Source organism: Eublepharis macularius, chromosome 17 (assembly GCF_028583425.1).
Source record: "Eublepharis macularius isolate TG4126 chromosome 17, MPM_Emac_v1.0, whole genome shotgun sequence".
Classification (NCBI taxonomy): domain Eukaryota; kingdom Metazoa; phylum Chordata; class Lepidosauria; order Squamata; family Eublepharidae; genus Eublepharis; species Eublepharis macularius.
The window spans coordinates 27,508,525-27,528,007 of NC_072806.1; the positions used below are offsets into that span (position 1 = coordinate 27,508,525).

At 44.8% G+C, this 19,483-nt stretch overlaps 1 protein-coding gene across 1 annotated transcript in view; it reads left to right on the forward strand.

The window, feature by feature from the left end:
• Window positions 1–19,194, forward strand: part of RPA1 (replication protein A1) — a 62,977-nt gene extending 43,783 nt beyond the window's left edge. Inside the window, exons 14-17 of the mRNA XM_055001949.1 lie at window positions 155–331; window positions 4,051–4,158; window positions 13,376–13,462; window positions 18,162–19,194. Coding sequence (XP_054857924.1) covers window positions 155–331; window positions 4,051–4,158; window positions 13,376–13,462; window positions 18,162–18,272 — 483 coding nt within the window. The 3' untranslated portion in view covers window positions 18,273–19,194. The remainder of the gene's footprint in view (window positions 1–154; window positions 332–4,050; window positions 4,159–13,375; window positions 13,463–18,161) is intronic.
• Window positions 19,195–19,483: the final 289 nt, after the last annotated feature.

The window sequence follows — 19,483 nt, forward strand, 5'->3', positions numbered from 1 at the left end:
GGGTGGCAGTAGGACTGGGCACATGAGTGAGACCCCAGACCCCCAGCCTGATGTCTAGAGATCAAGCTGTGATGATGCCCTGAGACTTGGCAGATTTAATAAACAAACCAGTCCTGGTTTGTGTTTTTTTATGGTTTCCCTCTTTTCCCTTTAGGCAGATTATTTTAGTTGTGTGGGAACAGTGGTGTATTTGCGCAAGGAGAACTGCATGTACCAGGCATGTCCGTCGCAAGACTGCAATAAGAAAGTGATTGATGAACAGAATGGACTGTATCGCTGTGAAAAATGTGATCGGGAGTTCCCCAACTTCAAGTATCGCATGATCCTTTCAGTGAGTCCAGGAAGAGCGTGGCACAATTTTTGTTTTCCTACCTCTCATAGCTAGATCAATTGATTGCTTACCTTTCATAGCTGGGCCATTGGTGTGTGGTGTATTTACACCAGGAGGCCTTTCCTGTGGGGAGTGGGAAGCAACTGTTTTCATGCTCAGCTGCCTGAGCAAAGTTTTTCTGATCTAGTTGCCATCAGTGGCCCTTTCCGTGGCTTGTAAGTGTTGTTCTGAAGCTTGTGTGTGTGAGTGCTCTCTGAAATTACGTCTACTCCTCTGCACATGGATGTGAACAATGCATTATCTATGTTTGGGCAAAACAGTCTCTGTTCCATCCCACCGTGGCAGTCTCTGTTCCCTCACCCTTCTTCAGTCCCTTGACGGTGCAGCAGCAGGACAATAACTGTGGCTCTTCTGCTATCTGTGCCGGGTGCCCCAACTCCTTACCATGCCCTCTTGAGAGTTTCATGCAAAAACAAACAGCTCTTGGGACCCCCAGTATTTCTCCAGGTGGACTTGCATCGTCTCTTTACACTGCATGTTAGCTTCAGAATGCACGTCTTTTTCTGAATTGCTGAGCATTTTAGCCATCTTGTGGTTTTAAGCTACCATTTTGGCAATGTATGGCGCAGCGCTGCCATGCCATTAAACTTCATTCAACATACCACTCATGCCATGCAAATGCGGCACCAGCATATTAAAATTCCCACAGATGACAATATGACCATGACACTTTGGTGATGAGTTTAGCAGCCTTCTGTGTTAAAAGAGTTTTCCAGCTGTCCTATGGGGGAAATGGAATAAATCATTTGCCCTGGTCGAAAGCTGTCCTAGATGCTGTCCTAGATGGTCGCACCAGGCCGGGGCCTCTGCCCTGTGGCCTCCTAATTCATGCTGTATCAAACCCTCGGTGGGCCTCACATCCAGCAAGCCCATGTGACTTGTTTGTGAGCATTGCAGCTTGTGCAGAAGGCTTGATGGCCCACACTTCGAAGATAAGCTAATGTAGAATGACATTTCTGGAGAGTGGTAATTGCCCTTATTCAGCTGCTCCCTATATTTAGTTTGCTCTATTGTGGGTAATGTTCTGTGTCTCATGCATTAACGGAACCTGCTTCAGAGCGGTGTGTCTGAAGGCTGCCATTGTGATGCCTGCTTGCACCCTTGGAACACCGCTGCTTTTTCAGCCTTCTCTCCTCATAAAAGTGCCTCCAAATTAGGGCCCTGTGTCTTGCCTTTAGAAACTCTCATGCAGGGAGCCTGCTACGGTGAGGGTTTGCTACCACTGGGGGCTTCACTTCAGCTAATAGAGCAACTAAACAAAAAGACTCTCTGAATAAATGGCCTCGCCTTATTAGAACATTTGAGAGTATGGAAACTGTCCCCCTGAGGAAATAATTTCTTGTGTGGAATTGGCGGGGGGCGGGGGGAGCAGAACAACTTAGGAATTATGGGGCACTCAAGTTCTTCTCCTGTGTTTTGTTCTGCCAATCACTGTGATAGCTAAAGGTTTCACCAAATATTAACAGTAGAAATTGAATCCCTTCTCTACCCACTCTGCCCCTTTGCCTCAAATGGCACAGTTGTTAGCGAGTGAGACGCTTCACAGGCTGTTTAACTGTGATGTGAACCCTGATATGGATCAGACCAGACTTTTTGTTATGGCAGAATTTGAGTGAGCTGATGCCAGAAAGGAGGCCCAGAGCAAACACCCCCCCACACACCTTTGCCAGCTGAGTAACTGTGCCCCTGGCAAAGGCAATCCTCCCCAAGGGACAAGAGCCCACCCCACCCTTGACCACTCACCAAGAGGTATTCCTTGACCACCTTTGCCATGCATACTAATAGATATTCCTTTCTCTATTCCTTTGCTGGAGTCCCAAACCCCAGGAAATCACCCCTGGAGTTGCCTTCTTGACCTCTGGGCAGTCTGTAGAGCCAGCTTGGTGTAGTGGTTAAGAGCACGGGACTCTAATCTGGAGAACAGGGTTTGATTCCTCACTATTCCACTTGAAGCCAGCTGGGTGACCTTGGGTCAGTCACAGCTTCTAGCTCTCTCAGCCCCACCCACTTCACAGGGTATTTGGTTGTGGAGATAATAATAACATACTTTGTAAACTGCTCTGAGTAGGTGTTAAGTCATCCTGAAGGGCAGTATATAAATCAAATGTTGTTAGAGTTAGAGCCAGTACCTCAGACACAAAAGCTTAAGTTCATATTCTAGCTTTTGAGGAAGAGGAAATTCCAGATGGAGACCTCAGAAACATTGTAGAGGCTCTTCTTGTGGCTGCGGGTGGGGTCCTTTCATCAGATGATCTCAAGAAAGCAGAGCTCCATGTTCCCATTCACTGCCTCCACAGGAAGTACCACAGAGTCGCAGTACCGATTACCAGTAGAGAGTCCCCTATTCAACCTCTCCTCAGTCCCATAAGTCTTTGCCAGAATCATGACCACTCTAATAGCCTCTCTTTGCCTTCAGGGTTAACATATACCACTGCCTGGATTGACCACCTTCTCTGTTCCCCACCCCATCATTGAGGGTCAGCTAAATACCCAGAGCACCATCTACTGCCTAGAACCATGGTCCTCAACCCAGTGCCTGTGGGTGCTAGGGTGTCAACACCTTTCCCGGTGTCCACCAAGTATATTTAGAAAGCAGGCGTGGCACTTGCCCAGCAGGACTTCTAATTGGCAGCTGGAGATCTGATTGGCTGGGCAAATTAAAATAACATTGTTTCAGCGGCAGCTACTACCACTATGTTGGTTTTATTCTTCCTCACTCCTTTTTCCTGCTGTTTTTTTTAATTATCTCCTTCTCCCCTGCACTGAGCTTCCTCTCTGTGTGTGGCTCTATCTCCTGTGGCAACAATTTTGTGGTCAGCTTGGCATCCCATGGCAGCTATTTTGTGGTTGCACCCATCACACTGTCAGAATTCCAGAGGTGCCCCAAGCCCCAAAGCAGGAGATGCAACTAGACAGAGCCTCTAAACGGCAACCCAGATACATAGTGCTAGATGTTCAAATCCATCTATTAGAATATTCTTTTTTCACATTCATTGGTGGCAGCAATTGTTACCCAGTTTGTTTTTGGTCACCCTGAGGAGCAAGGGGAAGCGGGGACATCACCGAGTGGAGACTTGGGGCAGCCATGGGATTTTTTTGACCTCCTGGGGTCCACATACACCAAAACAGGAGAAGTTGAACATGCACATTTTATAAATTGCCCTCTGGTCTCTCTGCCCAGCCGCTTTTCATTCCAAGCACACCTGGCCATGGAGACCTTCTCAGCTGCACATCCATGCTTTAGGTCCTCTTTCAGTTTTTCAAGAGATATTTGGGTGCAGATAGCTGCTACAGAAACAGAGAGCATGTGTTCGGTCTCCCCTTCTGTGTTTGCTGTGAACAAACAGTAACCAATAAAGGAGGGTTAGGGTGCACCTGTTCCCCTCTTGACCTGCTGTTCTGGGCGCTGTCATTGGCTGCTTGTAGTGGCTGCTGGTGTTCCAGGCCCAGCTGCTGTATGAAGCACTGGTTCTGGGTGCGTACTTGAGGTGTTTGGGGGCTGTTGTCCACAACCAGAAGACAAAGGGAACAAGGACAGTGCACTGATTGGAAAGGGTAGGCAGGCCTGTTGTGGGAGGAGGCTTTAGTATCAAGCATTTGTGTCCAGTCAAGTGCAAGACTGAGGAATGTTGGCATTTTTTCTTTTCTCTCCCCCCCAGTTAAATGTGGCCGACTTTCAGGACAATCAGTGGGTAACTTGCTTCCAGGAGTCAGCAGAGACCATTCTTGGGCAGAATGCTGCTTATCTTGGAGAACTGAAGGAAAAGGTCAGTCACCTCGCGTTGCTTATGCGTTCAATGGTCGGGTGAGAGCTTCAGGGCGCTTGTTTCGTCTTCATCACTTGGGTGCTGTCTGATGTGCCAGTGGCAGCTGCAGAGATCCGACAGGGCTTGCAGGGCCTTCCTTTTCTCGCTGCTTGACAAAAATGGCTACATTTGGAAAAGGGCCCTTGGCTCAGTGCTTATGTTATAGGAATATTTTCATAACTATACCCTCAGTTTTGTACACTAACCGGGCCATAAACCAGTTTGATTCCCAACCAAGAAAATGCATGGTGTGAGGGGTTAAAAAAATAGGAAATGCCTTCCCTAGCATTGTAGGGTAGCACTGCTAAATTCAGGTTGAATGAGTTAACATCCTGTTGACCTCATGCAGAGCCTTAGCAAAATAGTGCTATAGCATAGCTGCTTTGAATACTGAAATTGGGAGCAAAAAGCCGTTTCTTCCCCATGCTGTATAAATGGTGTGTGTGTCGGGGGGGGGGGTGCCTTATGCCCGTCTCCCTAGCCCTAATCTCACCTTCCAGGAGACTCGTAAGTTGCTAGTTCAACAGGCCACTTTCCTTATCTCCTCTATTTGCCTCATTTGGTGGCTCCTGGGATATACTCAGTTCTCCTCAGCACACACACCCCAATGTCTTGTCTCCCCAATGTCTTTTTTTTATTTTCCATACCCAGGGAATTCCCGAGTTCATAGAACCTTCTACCTCATTAGTGGCTGCTGCAGTGCCGATAGGCACTCGACCACGAACGCCAGTATTTGAGGGAACAAGATGGAAGCTGAGGGTGGGGGTAAACCATTGAGAAATCACCCCTTTCATACCATTCTGTGCGGTTTAACAGCTTGAGCAAGCCCATTTTTTATTCTTTCTCTGTTCTTTTTTTATTGTCAGCTGCTCTAACGTTCTTTGCCTCCTGGAGCATGTTCAGTCCTCATTAGGGTGGTGAAGGAGCGGAGGGGGGGGGGCGCTCCTTAATTGATAATCATATTTTCTGCCTTGTCTGTGGAGGACCCCCTCCCCAACAAAAGAAATCTCTGCTTTGTGGGTGACCTGGTTCTGCTGCTCTTATGATTTTTAGGGAATCAGTCACTTTACTACTAGATGTAATACAAGTTTGAGGGACTGTGGGAAGAGGGAACAATTTGGAAACCCACTCTCCCCCTCTGCCCCTCCCCCGGGATTTTGTAGGTTCCCAGTGGCTTGTCTAATTCCCCCCCCCCCAACTGACTGCCAGCTACTCTCAGCGTTGCACTCTTCTTGTCTTTGTGAGTTTGCTCCCCCACCCCCTTTATGGTTTTGGTTAGGTGGCACAGTCATTTTTCTGCATGTCTGGGAAAATCCCCTAAATGGAGGTGGACTGGTTTTATTGCTGTTGTGATTGGTGCAAGCCCACTTACATTGTTATTAGATAAACCAAGTGGAAAACTTCATAGTTTAGCCATCTTGCGCCTTCCTCTCTTTTTGTACATCCTCCCTCACTTTTTAGGATAGCACAGTGTTGCTCAAGGTGTAGGTTTTGATCTGATCCAATACATTGTTTCTTCTATTTGAAAACATTATACTTCATATCTTGTTGGAATTTTGACAGTGACTCCCACAGATACCAACAAGTGTGTGCTGTTAGATCAGAGAATCCTCTCTAGTAAACTCTTGTGGCTGAGGATGTTCACCAGGGAAGAGATTTTGTAAAAAAATATTGGATAATGACCTTTCCATTGTGACAGCTTATGTTGTAATAATCACCACTTATCTCCAAATGTTGGCTGAGCAGTATTGACACACAAGGTATCAAATTGCCTTTGTCAAAATGAATGCTACATTTAGCATTCCGAGGGGCTCTGAGTACTTTCAACACGTCAGGGCATATTGTGTGCTCCAGCATCACTCTCAACAAACTCTGCCTCATGGCTGTACTCTTTTTGTTTTTTATTTCTGCTTAATAAGCACATACCTCTTCAAGTGTCCCCCTTCTCTGTCCTGTAATAATTCAGATTATTTTTCTAGTATTTCCCTTGTTAAAACTGTTGAAGTATGTTATGCATGAATGTATCAGGTTCTTTCTTCTTTACATTTGGCAGTCTGTGCACATTTTTTAAAGGTTCCCTTTCCAGGAAATCAGATACCACCCTCAACCATACAGGAATGTTGCACAATAGCTAGCTTTCTTTGCTATGGGACAGTACAGGTTCAATCCTCCCCCACATCCACTTTGAAAAATAATCCCCCCCTTCTTTAGTTTTTCCCACATATCTTTGTCCCTCTATTTTGGACTATTACTATTATTATTTATTTACTTCATATATATCCCACCTTCATTTATAGTCTTATCTTTTTTAACCTGATCAGAGGAGCTGTGGCCTAGTGGTAGAGAGCACTGCATGCAGAAGATCCCAGATCCAGTCCCCAGCATCTCCAGGTAAAACGATCAGGTAGTAGGTGATGTGAAAGACCCCTACATGGAGCTCCGCTGCCAGTCAGGGAAGACAATATAGGTCTTGACAGGTCAGCAGTCTCACGTAGTGTAAGGCAGCTTCATGTGTAGCATCCCTCCTTCCCTTCCTAACAGTGGGATCTTGGCTTGCCTCTATTGACCTCAGAGATACCTACTTTCACATCTCAATTTGGCCATAACATCACACCTTTATCTTGTCGTGGGATACGCCCACTATAAGTACATGGTTTGCCTTTCAACCTCTTCACTGCTCCAGGGATGTTCACCAAGTGCATGGCAGTGGTAGCAGCATGTCTTTGCTGTCAAGGAATAATCATCTTTCCCTCCATAGACAATTGACTTCTCATGGCTCCATGTATAACTAACCTTACGTACCCTAGCCTACATGTCATCAGAGAGAAGTCACATTTAGTAAAGCCTGTACAATTTATATGGGCAGCGCTGGGCTCAGCAAAGCCTAATTTTCCTTGAACAAAGCTTCTGCTGGTGCTGTCCTTCATGCTGCATCTAACAGCATGGGGCTTATGTCATCCTTCACCTCTGTGGTTCACTTTGCCAGGCTACAGATGAGGCCTCTCCATTGCTGGTCTAACCTGTTTCCAGCTTGGGTGGGGTTTGCAAGAAAAACCTCTACAACTTCCATCTGATGCACTTACCATCTCAACTTATATCAAGGGGTCCCTTTTGTTGTCAGGCTCTGGATGACAGAATACAGCAGACAGATCCCTGGATCATTATAGCAAGACACAGGTCCTTGGTTAAATGACTTTTATTCAGAAATCAGATCTTTTCCATATTCAGGTCCAAAGGTCTACTTAGGAGTAAAGTAAGCAACTAAGTAGTTCTAGTAGAAGTTTGACAAGAATGGCAAGATGGGAAAAATATGTCTGTTTTCTACCCAACTTTCCTTCCCCCTCCCAATGTCCAAACAATTCATTGTTCTTTTCTGTGAGAACATTTTGCATATTTGTGCTATCACACCACGAAGAGGGAAGACATATAGTCCAGAGGAAAAGTTCAGAGTTGTAAACAGACAGCCACCTGTGAACGTTTGAGAATCCATTATAATACTAGCAACAAGGAATTGAGTTACACCAGGCTTATGATTACAATAACTGGCAGTAGAACATAATTGAGTTACAACTGGCATTAACTGGCACCTAAGCATATAAGCATCAGAATTAATATTGGCATGGATGAGTGGGTACAGTCAAACATGACATCATCATTATCTCAGGTGGTGAAAGCTACAAATGTATTGCCATAGGAATGGAGTGTCCACAGTAGCACACTATTGGCCAGTTTACCAGAAAAAAGACAGCTCCACATCAGGCATGTATCCAATGCTCCTGGCTAGCTACATGTTGCTCCCCAGACTTGCAAGGCCAGGTAATGCAGGTGGCCTCAGGCAACATGACCATCATGTCATGTAAACAGAGTGGCACTGCATCTTACATCTTAAACTGACTGTGAGATAAATGAATCTAGTAATCTGGTAGATTCCCTCTCTCACAGAATGGTGGTCCACAGGTGGTCCATTAGTAAAAGTGGTATTCTTTCACTGTGGCAGGCCAGAGGTTTGCCATGCCAGTGAACATCAAATGTTATATTCCAGGGAAGGCATCAGGTACAGTTCCAGTGGTTTCATGCCTTCCCTCCTATACCCTTCATACCCAGGGCCATCTGGAAGATAGGCAGGGATTGCACAAGCTGTATCCCAGTCTCTCCACAGTGAACACGACAGCCTTGGATTGCCAAGTTTTCACACTCTGGCATATTGCCCAGACCTCCTGTTTCAGCATCCAGACAGGATCCTGCATCTGACACCTTGGATCTGGTAGATTAGAGGATTCTTTTGGAGTACCACCTTCAGATGCTCTGTACTTCTGAATGCTAGAAAAACATCCTTCAGAAGATCCTGTGAGTATAAGTGGAAGTGCGTAAAGCGCTTCCATGGTCCTCTGTTAAAGCTCATCTAGTGACCATCCCAACCTTCCCACTTATGATGCAAGTGGAAGTTTGATACAGGCACCTCTCCTTCCACTCAGTCATACCTTCAGTTGCCAGGAATCTTCAGTTGCCACTAAGTGATTGCATTGACTACTGTATTCACTCCATTGGCCAGTTCTGCTGCATCTTCAGACCACAGGTCTCTGACCACCAGTTTGGACATGGCTTCATTCTACCTGTACATCTGTGCCTGGATTAAACAGTCAGTGGTAAAAGATACACAGAACAAATGATGCCAAAACCGTGAAATGATAAAACGGCAAGAATCAGCATTCCTCCCCCTTTTGCTTCTCGTTTAGGCATAGGAAGAGGAGGGGAAAAGGCCAACAAGAGGATCAAACAACTTAGAATACTCTCAGATTCTGATTGGATCTCCTCAGATCCCCATAGGGGAAGCACTCATATCTTACACAAGCAGACCCCTGACTCCCAGGGCAGTAGTTCCTTCTGCCCATCAGAATTAATGCTCTTCATTCTCTTTCACAACAAGAGGATGCAGTCTTCTGAAACTGAAAGGCAGCAGACTTCTCGTCTCTAGCCTCTGAAAATTGACTAGAAGAATGGCCAGAAGATGAGGTCCAGCTATCAGATGCCTCCTCCTTTCCATCCCTTTGCTTGGAGGTTCTTCTTCTAGCAAGTGCTTTCACCATTCTCCTGTTACCTGGGGAGCATGCCAAACAATTTCATCCAAACCTAGAGAGAGGTCTCCTTAATCTTCTCTAAATGTAAGCTTGCCACCCACAACTCGTTCCATTCCCAGAACCCTTTGAAGATAAGAGGATCCTGCCCAGTCCCTCTAAAAACATGGCTCTCATTCCATCAGTACCATGAGCTTCCTTAAAGCCACTAATAGATGCCCGTGTGGTGACTCTGTTTTTGGGATGCTGGTTCCCAGAAATGGGCATCTGAAAGACCCAGGGGCAAAAAGTATAAACTCACTTCTTGCAAGGTCCATGAAGCTATACCCCTGGGCATTAGAGTTTGAGATGGAAATTTCATCTACTGTAGAGTGGTTATACTCTGAGTCAAGCAACTCCTCAGGACCTTCGTGCTGACTCTGTCAGGCTTTGCCATAACCAGATTCCAGTTTAGGTGCAACACGTTTCTTCATTCATGCTCTGAGGGCTGATATTGTGATAAGGAGAAATCTCTGGTTAAAATACTGGAACATAGATCAAGATTCCAAATCTAATTTCTCTACTCTTCCCTTTGGGGGGGGGGTGTTATTTGAGGATCCAACATGGGCACTAGATCCTAGTAGAAACTGAGGAAAAGAATATCCACCAAAAGGATATGCCCTACTCATCTAACTGAGATGACTGCAAACTATCCAGGCAGGGATTCTCTAATCCTTTTGTCTCTGCAGGTCAAAGCCAGAGAATGCAGATTTTAAACCTTCTGGGTACAGGTCAAGATTCCAGTACAGGACACCCCCCCCCCCTGCTTCCACTCCCCACCAGCCAGAGAGTAGAACATAAATTCTATCAGGCATGATGCCAGACCTCCACTAATCAGTGAAAGCCTCAAAAGATTATGTCCAGCCTGGAGAAAGTCCATAATGGATCTTTGGGTGCATCAAGCAATTCACAGTGGGTACAAATTAGAGCTCATGCACATTCTCCAGCAAGATAATAGCTTCTCCAAGGCCCAAGAAAGCACAGAAACACCAGACAGTACTTCAAGTAATAGATCATGTTGAAATTCAAGCGATGGAGCTGGTAGCCCTACACTTTCTCATGTTCATTGTGCCCAATAAGGACAGCAGCAAAAAAGTGATCCCGGAAGCACCCAAACAAGCTATATTTATTTTTTATTTATTAAAGCATTTGTATGCTGCCTTTCTACCCAAATATGCAGTGAACATTAAAATAAACAATTTAAACTTAAAACATTTAAAGTTATATAAAAATAATTCAATTAAAACACACTCATGACTAAGAACAGGGATGAGAATCTGTAAGTTATTGGGCATTTGGCAGATGAAACAAAGTCTTCAACTGCTGGCAGAGGACCGCAATAGAGGGAGATAGGCAAATCTCGGAGGGAGTTCTAAAGTTTTGGCACCACAACTGAGAAGGCCCTTTCTCAGGTTTCCACCCTTCGGGCTTCAGATGGAAGGACATCATGTTAAAATCCTGATAGACAAACATCATTGTGAAGGTGCAAACCAACTGCCAGCTAAAAAACAAGGGCTCAGTTCCTGCAGCAAGAAGCCCTTCCATTGCTACCTTGTGGAACACAAGTTTTCTGAGTTAAGCAAGTTGGAGAATTTATTTTTTGTTTGATGCAACCTGTGAATTGAGGATCCACCTGTTTTCTGAAGTCTTGTTTGTATAGGAGGGCTTTTGAGGATGATGATATTGATGTAGTCCTGATGGTGGCACAGCAACAATATGGAAATCCCTTCCTGTCCCCAACTCTTCCGATTCAAGATTCTCTAAGCTGTGAAAGGCTTGAGAAGGCTCTCCTGTTTCTCTTTCACTGACACTCAGATGTTCTCTCTACCATACCTCCAGAAGCATACCCAGTCCTACTCTGGCCAGGTTTAGTTTTCTTTTTTTAGTACCTTTGCATTTTTTGTAGCTGACCTGTTTTGTTCTTTGCTGTCATCATCTGCATAGGAGACCAGGTGGTTTACTATGAGATATGTTAATGATAATGCTGATGAGACATTTGCTATATTTGAAGCAGTAAAGTATGTTTATGTTAAGAAAGTTATTTCAATCCCCACCTGTGCCCTGCCAATGGTGGTGGTGGCTTTTTCAGTGTCTTTAAAATTTCTGGAAACTTTACATTTCTCATTCGGTCTTCTGAAGGCACTATTTGGATGAGTTCTCAGTGTCTGCACAGTTCGTTTTCAAGATACATAAAGGCCATGGTTCCTACTTCCGCATCATAAGGAAGATCATGATCATGTTTTGTGCCAGAGTTCTCTAGATTTCTACTGCTCTCCATGTGATGGAAGGGTGACACAAGCCATTCTTATTAAAATGCACACAAATAACACAGAAGATAGGGGTTCGTATTCCTCGTGCTTAATTTTCTGAAAAGGAGTTACCAAAACTGAAGCTTGCCTGGACGCCCTGCTGATTAATCTGCAAAGCACACCCCCTTAATTCTGTTTATGTGAAGATAGGCTGCTGTTCCTTGGGTTGAAGAAAAGGCACTAAGGCCATTCTTTCTCTAATTCCAATTTGGCCCTTGTAGTGAAATCCAGTTCTGTGGGGCTGAGTCCTGGCATGAATTGAGCCTTCCTTTAACTTCTTTTTCTGAGAACAAAGAACAGGAGTTAGTGACAGATGTCTGGGAATGTGTTAGCCATACATTTGTATGTGTGTTGTCAATATATTATATTGTTCCAAATTATCTTTAACACTCTGAGCCTCAGAAACAATCTGTTCAATTTAGAAGTATAAGAAAATAAATGTCAAAACTGTGACAATATTAAAGATGTGATTGTGTGCTAATGAGAGAGCTTGTTTTTTACTTTGTTAGGTGCTGGACTTTGACCTAAACTCAAGTTCAGAAATGCTTCTCATTTCTGCCCCAAAGAACCCACATTGGTCTAATCTGACAACTGTATTCTTTGCATGGCAGCACCCGGTCATTAGCCTGAAATGCTAGAATTATGTCTCTGGAGCAAATAAGCACAGTTTACAAGGCATCAAGACTTCCATATGTATTTAGGATAGACTGGAGATGAAACATAAAACCAGTAATAGCTAAGAATGGCCAGTTGGACTAGGGCTTGGGAGATCTCTGTTTAGATCCCCACTCAGCTCTGAAGCTTATTGGGTTGCTTTAGGTCCCTCACCCCTTGCCGAATAGGATAGCTGTAAGAATAAAATGGAGGAAGGGTGAACCATGAGTTTCATTGACATTCCAGCTGAGTAGCATAAAAATGTGACAGTGGAACTCAGGTTGGGTTTGGACCTGGAAGAAATTTGTACTGAGAAGAAGTAGACACTTGTTACTCAAGGAACCAGTTCCTTTATTTTGAACCCTGATTGTTGGCCAGTTTGGTATAGTGGTTAAGAGCGCCAGTAGTGGTTAAGAAAGCCGGTTTGATGTAGCGGTTAAGAGCGCAGGACTCTAATCTGGAGAGCCGGGTTTGATTCCCTACTTCTCCACTTGAAGCCAGCTGGGTGACCTTGGGTCAGCCACAGCTCTCTGGAGCTCTCTCAGCCCCACCCGCATCACAGGGTGTTTCGTTGTGTGGATAATAATGACATACTTTGTAAACCACTCTGTGTGAGTGTTAAATCATCCTGAAGGATGGTATATAAATCGAATGTTATTGTTATTTAAACTGCAAGTTCATCCTTTCTCTGTCAGTACTGAGTGTAGAAACCAAAACGGCATTCAGCCCCTGTCTCCTTTCAAACAACTGGAATTTCAGATGACTCAGGCAATAGCTGACTGCTGCTGCTGCTGCTAAGATCCTGAAAACAAAATGTTTGCCCATGTTGGTGTGCTGAGGGATCATAAGAAAGCATCGACAGTGATCACAGTTGGAACTTCTTCCTCCTGGGGTTAATGTGTCATTTTACATTCATGTCCTAAAATGAGGCTTCTGAGCTTGAAGCTAGTTTTTTCACATCAGTTGAAACTCTTAGCAATGCCTCATATTGTGTTGTTCCATTTTGTTTTGGTTACTTGCCCTCTCCCAAAGATGTGGTGGTCTTCTGCAAAGCTCACTCTTACCTGGTGACACCTGCTTGTCCTGTTTTGTTTTCAACAGAATGAGCATGCTTTTGATGAGGTACTTCAGAAAGCCAACTTCACCACGCATGAATTTCGGATCCGAGTTAAGATGGAGACTTTCAATGTAAGTCAGATGTGCACACATCTTTCTCCCCCTGCCCCCCCCCCAAACAGATAGCAAATCTGTGCCTTGATGTCAGGAATAACTTTCTTAGGGTTCAGTTAGGGATATGTTCAGAAATATTTTTTAATTTAGTAGTGTGTTTTTGAATTACCTGATTCTATTGCTTTGAATGGAAACACATTTTCTGATGTAACACCACCACCATCCCACTCAAGTGGAATGAGATTTTAGGGGATTTTCAATCAAGGGATTCCCCTTCTCAGATTCCAGGATGATGGGAGAAAACATCTCCATTACTTTAACTTGCAAAGGGTAACACAGGAAAGGACACAGGCACACATAATAGGTAGATCCTTATTTTGGAGTCCACTCATTTGTATCATAAGTGTGGTGGGGTTTATTTTTATACAAGAACAGAGCTCAGGGGTAAAGAAGGTTAAACTGTGCACCCTCCCGTGCATTATTCCCTGGTTTTGGTGCTTGAAGCATTTTTCTCATAGTCACACTGTACTGGAGGTAAGCTCAGCTATAGGAAATATGCATCAAGCCCTAAAGTGCAGGATTTAGCTCCCCTTGCCTTCATGCTCTGTTTTTGTTTTAAAATAGACAAATATCTCATGCTTTTTTTTACGCATGGATATTAAGTTGCCCATCTCTCCCTCTCTTGCTGGGGCCAGTAGCAGCTGGAAGGGGGTGGAGTCACTCTTATGGAACATTGAAGACTTCGAGAGAGCACCCATCTCTCATGTCTGGTTGGGCTGTCCATAGTCTCTTCCCCGCTCTCCCTGTGTCATTTATTACACCACATAAATTAAGATGACATGGCTGGCTGTGCCTGTCATTGAGGGTGGGGCATTTCCCTCTTGATCTGCAGCACAGCCTGCCCATATGCCAGCACATGCAAGTAAAATGTTTGCCCACATGTTGTTCTCGATCAGAATAGCAAAGAAACTGTGCTTACATGGAATCAAATCCAAGCTTTCCCCAAACCAGTGTGCCAGTGATGTGGTTGGTGTAAACAGCTGCTTGGAAAAACAAACCTATCAGCATAGCCCTCTTGGATGGTAAGATCTGTATATAGCTCTGCAGAATGGTTCAGTGCCCCTGCTCATCTCTGTGCAGTCCCACGTGGGAATTGTGCATGCAAGCCATGACCTCTGAAGCTTATTCTGAGAGCGAGGCACTCCTCTTCCCCTCCAATGGTTTTTTCAGCTTTTGAGTCAAGTGAGGGAGAGAGGGCCCTATCTCATTGCTCCAGTTTTCTTTTTGCTACTGCAGAGAGATGATATATTGGAGAGTTCTTGTTGAACCTTAACTGTATGTGGAAGCAGTACAGTTATGGTTCTTTCCTTTTGCTTTTATGGTGCACAAAACATGCCCACAAACCGAGGTGAAAATGGTATAATCTGATCATGCCTTGTTGCACATCATTTGTCTGAATAAAGCACACAGTGTTTCTAGAGCTTCCATGCATATGCCATTTACACCCAAAGCAAGTCTTAAAGCTGCCAATTTGGACAAAGCCTTAGCCCGTGCAGGTGCTAGCTCACCTTCTGCCACAGGAAGCAGTTTCTCTCCCCCCCCCCCCACTTTAGACGAGTCCTCGTAGTCTAATTTGGCTTCCAGATCAGTGTCTGCAAATGTGGAATGAGATTTCTAAATTGGGGGGCGGGGGATGATACTAACTGCAGCCAATCTGAGACTCCTGCATTGAAGACCAAGATTAAATCTTAGTGTAGAGAAATTCCTTGCAAGACAAACCCAATAGCAAGAAAAGCTTTATCTCAACCCGCCAAGAAACCTGCTCTTCTTAACCAACTGGTCTGAGAGATCTGTTACCGGTGCTGAAGGCCCAAGTCCTGATATAAATGGAACCATTATTTCAGTTTCAGTAGGAGGGAGATGTGAGGAGGACGTTTGCGTTCTTGCAACACGCAAATCCTCTCCTTTCTCAGGAGGAAAGGGATTATGAAGGCGAAGCAAGGGAGGCGTGGAAGATATTCAACAGAGACTGTTGTTTTGAAAGAGATTTTAGTTGAAACCGTCACTCCTGGACAGAGAGTTCCTTATTTCACGTACCACCAGTTTACTCAACTTCTAGAGATGATTGGGCTGCAGATCCCCTTATCAGTTGCAGAGTCAGTCTCACAGTTGCTCACCTTATACTCCAGGGCCTGTCTTTCGGAGAATTTAGTTTTAAAAGGTCTCTATCCGTTCTGCATAACACAGCTGCTTTTCAAAAGCAGTGGCATACTACCACACTGACAGTAGCAGATTTGGTTACAACGTGCGAAACAGAGTCTAATGTTAAGAGTGAGGCACTGACACCACAAACTTCAGGCCCTGTCTTTTACATTCTTCAGTCTGAAACCATTGGACCTGTAGCATTCCCTATCAAGAAAGGTCTGTTGAGTATCATTGAGTCCGTGCCTGGATTCTGACTTAACTTCCAGGTCACTACTTGTGAGATAAGTGTGTACAAAACAAAAGATGAGCGGTCATTCTTGTTTTTACATCCTTTATTTATTTTAAATATATGCCACTTTCCTTCTGGATTACGGGACTCAAGGCAGCTTGCAAACTTTAAAATCTCAGTATAATCATGCAGAATCCTAATATATCAAGACATTAGCTGCTCTCAGCCTATTTTTACAAAACTCCAACTGACATCCAGTCCCTGCTTGACATCACTCAGACCTCAAAAGCTTGCTTCAGGAATTACAGAAAAGCTGTAGAGACAATGATGGATGGTGGGGAGGTTCTGGTCCAACCTTCTGGGGCAGCAGAAAACAACTCTGTGCTATCCTCTATATGACAGCCCTTCAAGTACTTGAAGGTGGTTATATCACCTCTCAGGCGTCTCCAGGCTAAACATTCCAAGCTCCTTCAGCCTTTCCTCAGAGGAATTGGTCTCCATATTCTGCCCATATTCTGCCTACCAACGTACTGGAGATGGCCTAATTGGGGCCAGCCTGCTCACAAGGTGTACCTAGGATACCAGTCTACCCCAGATAACAGAAGGGCGCCAAACCAGCTGTTCCAAGGGATTGTGGGATATGCTGCAGTCCTTATCGAGCAGAAGCTCTGAGTGCTGCCGTGCCAGTGTCTATGCCCCAGAGTGGTGGCACCACAGTAAGCTGCATCCTTGAATACTATGCTGTTGCATCTGAGGGGCCAAGTCCTTCCCTGTGAGCCTCAGAACCATGGCTGTGGCTAGGAGCTCGGGGTGGGTCCTGGAGCAGTAGCTGCCATACTGGGGCAAGCAGAAGCCCCGGACGTGCTGTGCTGCTACTGCTGCCAAACTTGATGCCTTCCCTTGTCATTGGGATGGATGTGGTACCTGAGCAACTTCTCCTTGGCTCGGCGCCTCAGGGGAGGTGAAAGGACCCAGGATCTTTGGCTATCACTGGCTCCAACCCCATGAATGCAGAAAGCTTTGTGTCAGAGGCAGGGTGGAAATATGCCACCTCACCCCTTTCTCTCAGGGTTTCTGCATCTCCTGCCCGCTTCTGCTGTGACCCTCAGGGCAGCCCCAGGATTAGTGCTTGGATGGGTTGGTGGTAGCAGCTTCCTTCCTGATCCTTATCCAAAACAGCGGCAATGTGTAAGCTGCTTTATATTTTTGATGTAGGTCAGGCAGCCTTAGTAATTGGTTGGGTGTTGACTGAGAAAGCCGAAAGTCATTGGCAGTGGGACTGCTTCTCTCCCCTCCCTCTCACTTTGACTATTCCCCTACCCCAGATTCAACCGTTTGCCTTCCTTTAATAACCTCAGTATTCTGGCTCACTGAAATCTAGATTGACAAATTCATACATCATAGTGTGCTGACAGCTTATATAGGGTGTGTTTGCATGTAAAAGATCGCACCTCCACTGAATCGCCTGATTCTCACCATTCCTCTGAGCATACAAATGATACTTTAAGATCACTACAAGTAATTACTGAGAATGCTACTAGTCTTTGTCCTGGGATTTATGATGGCAGAGGACCAGCTGTTCAAGACAAACAACAAAACTTGTTTTCGCTGGCGGAGTAACTGTCTCAAGGGCAAAAATTGTGTCCTGGAACAGTGAGAGAAAAATGCCTGATGGTAACTTTTCTGGGGAATGTCACAAGCTGATTCTGTGAAGCGTTGCAATTTGGCCTACTTATGCTAACTTATTCCCCGTTCAGAAAGCAATTAAAACAGTAATATAAGGAAAGTGTCCAGTATGTTACTGTCTACTTTCACAATTTAGAAAATGCTTTCATCCAGAAATTTGTAACAAAATCCAATAAAATCCCCTAGCAAGTCTGCAGACTCACTGGAGAAGCCTGTCAACCAGTATGTCACAAAGGCTATCTTGCCTCTGTGGCCTTCCTTATTCCAGGCAGCATAGCAAAGAAATTACAACTTCAGCACGTAAAGGATATCTCCCCTTTCTCTTACACAGAAGAATGCCACTTGATCTTATGAAGATCAAAATCCACTTCTGAGTATCTGAGATTCACATGCTCCAAAGCACAAGACAGAGAATTATTTGTCGTTAGCCCTGGTTTCTCCCAAACGATGCTTCTGTAGAGATGGATATTCTCTGTTGTAGAAGGTGGTGTGATTATCTCTGGGTGAGAGAGTGGTTTGCCGTATCAGGAGATTGCTAGTAGCTCACCATCCCCACTCCTGGTCTCTGTCCTCACCTGATGCTTTTCTCTTCCCAAGGACGAATCACGCCTGAAGGCTACAGCAATGGATGTGAAGCCTGTCAACCACAAGGAGTATAGCAAGAGGCTGATCATGAACATCCGGAAGAATGCTGCTCAACTCGCATAAGCAGCCTGGCAGAGCTGGACCTTCTCTCTGTAGAACATCTCAAAACACAGGTTTCAGTTGGTTTCTTCCTGCCTGGTACAAGTTTGGTGCAAGTTCCAGCACGCTTTGCAGCTCTCTCTTTATCAACCCAAGTGTCTCCTGTGTTTTGGAGGCATGGCTAAGTGTTGTCAGTGGAGGAAGGAGAGGGTGCTGGCACTAAGAAAATCCCCACAGTAGTGATTTGCTGGCTGAGTAGAAAATGACGTTCTGCACAAGACCTGCGGTTGTGTCTGCCACGGAGGTTCTATTTTATTTAGGCAGAGCTGGAATAGCGAAATGTCTGATTTTTGCACCATCCCTCCGAACATTCTGGGAAGGCTAGTGATGGGTTCCATTTTAGAGAGGGTGGAATAGGACTCTGGGAACACCCTTCCCTACTACTACAGTGTTGGCACCTCTGTGAGCACAATCCAGGTTTCTCCCTTCTTTGTATTCAAAGCCTTTCTTCCTGCCACAGGTACCAGGCAGTTGTTAATGCTTGGAATGACAATATGGTAGAATTATTAATCAAAGACGTATCTCTTCTATCTGAAGAATATCCTTCCTTCAGGGTTTAATAGACTGAGTCAGATGAGCCTGATATTAATCAAAATTGTCTCTTCTGAGAGAGGCTGATAAGCGTTGACTCTTCATCCCTCTGGGAAATCTAGGCAACTACAAAGCACCGCTTTAGTTTTTCACTTCAATTAAGATTGCATTTTTGGGGCTGCTGACCGCACAGGTCTGCTACCTGTCCATATACATTTCTTGTGTTTGTTTGCCGACAAATACTCCTTTTGAATTTGTTTGTGACTGATGTGAACAAATGGGGAAGTGGTCATTCAAATCGGGGAGGGTGGTTTTTTTTCCCCTTCCTTTCTCAATAAACAATGTTTAGCTCTTGTGTTATGTGGGTTCTGGTTTTTGCAAATGGCAAGTCTCTCATTACTGGAAAGCAATTAATTAGTTTTCATAATACATTTTCACTTGGAAGACACGTTACCTTATTACTAGCACTGAATTTAGCTGGATGGAGGAGTAGAGCTTTCTCAACAAATGGCTCAGTATTGATACGAGATTGTGTTTTACTGGTGAAGGTGGTGGGGGGTGGGGTATTAATGTGTACACAGCAGCATGAAACTAACCAGGCCTTGAGATCTTTGCACACAGTGAACTGGAATTGAAAACAATAA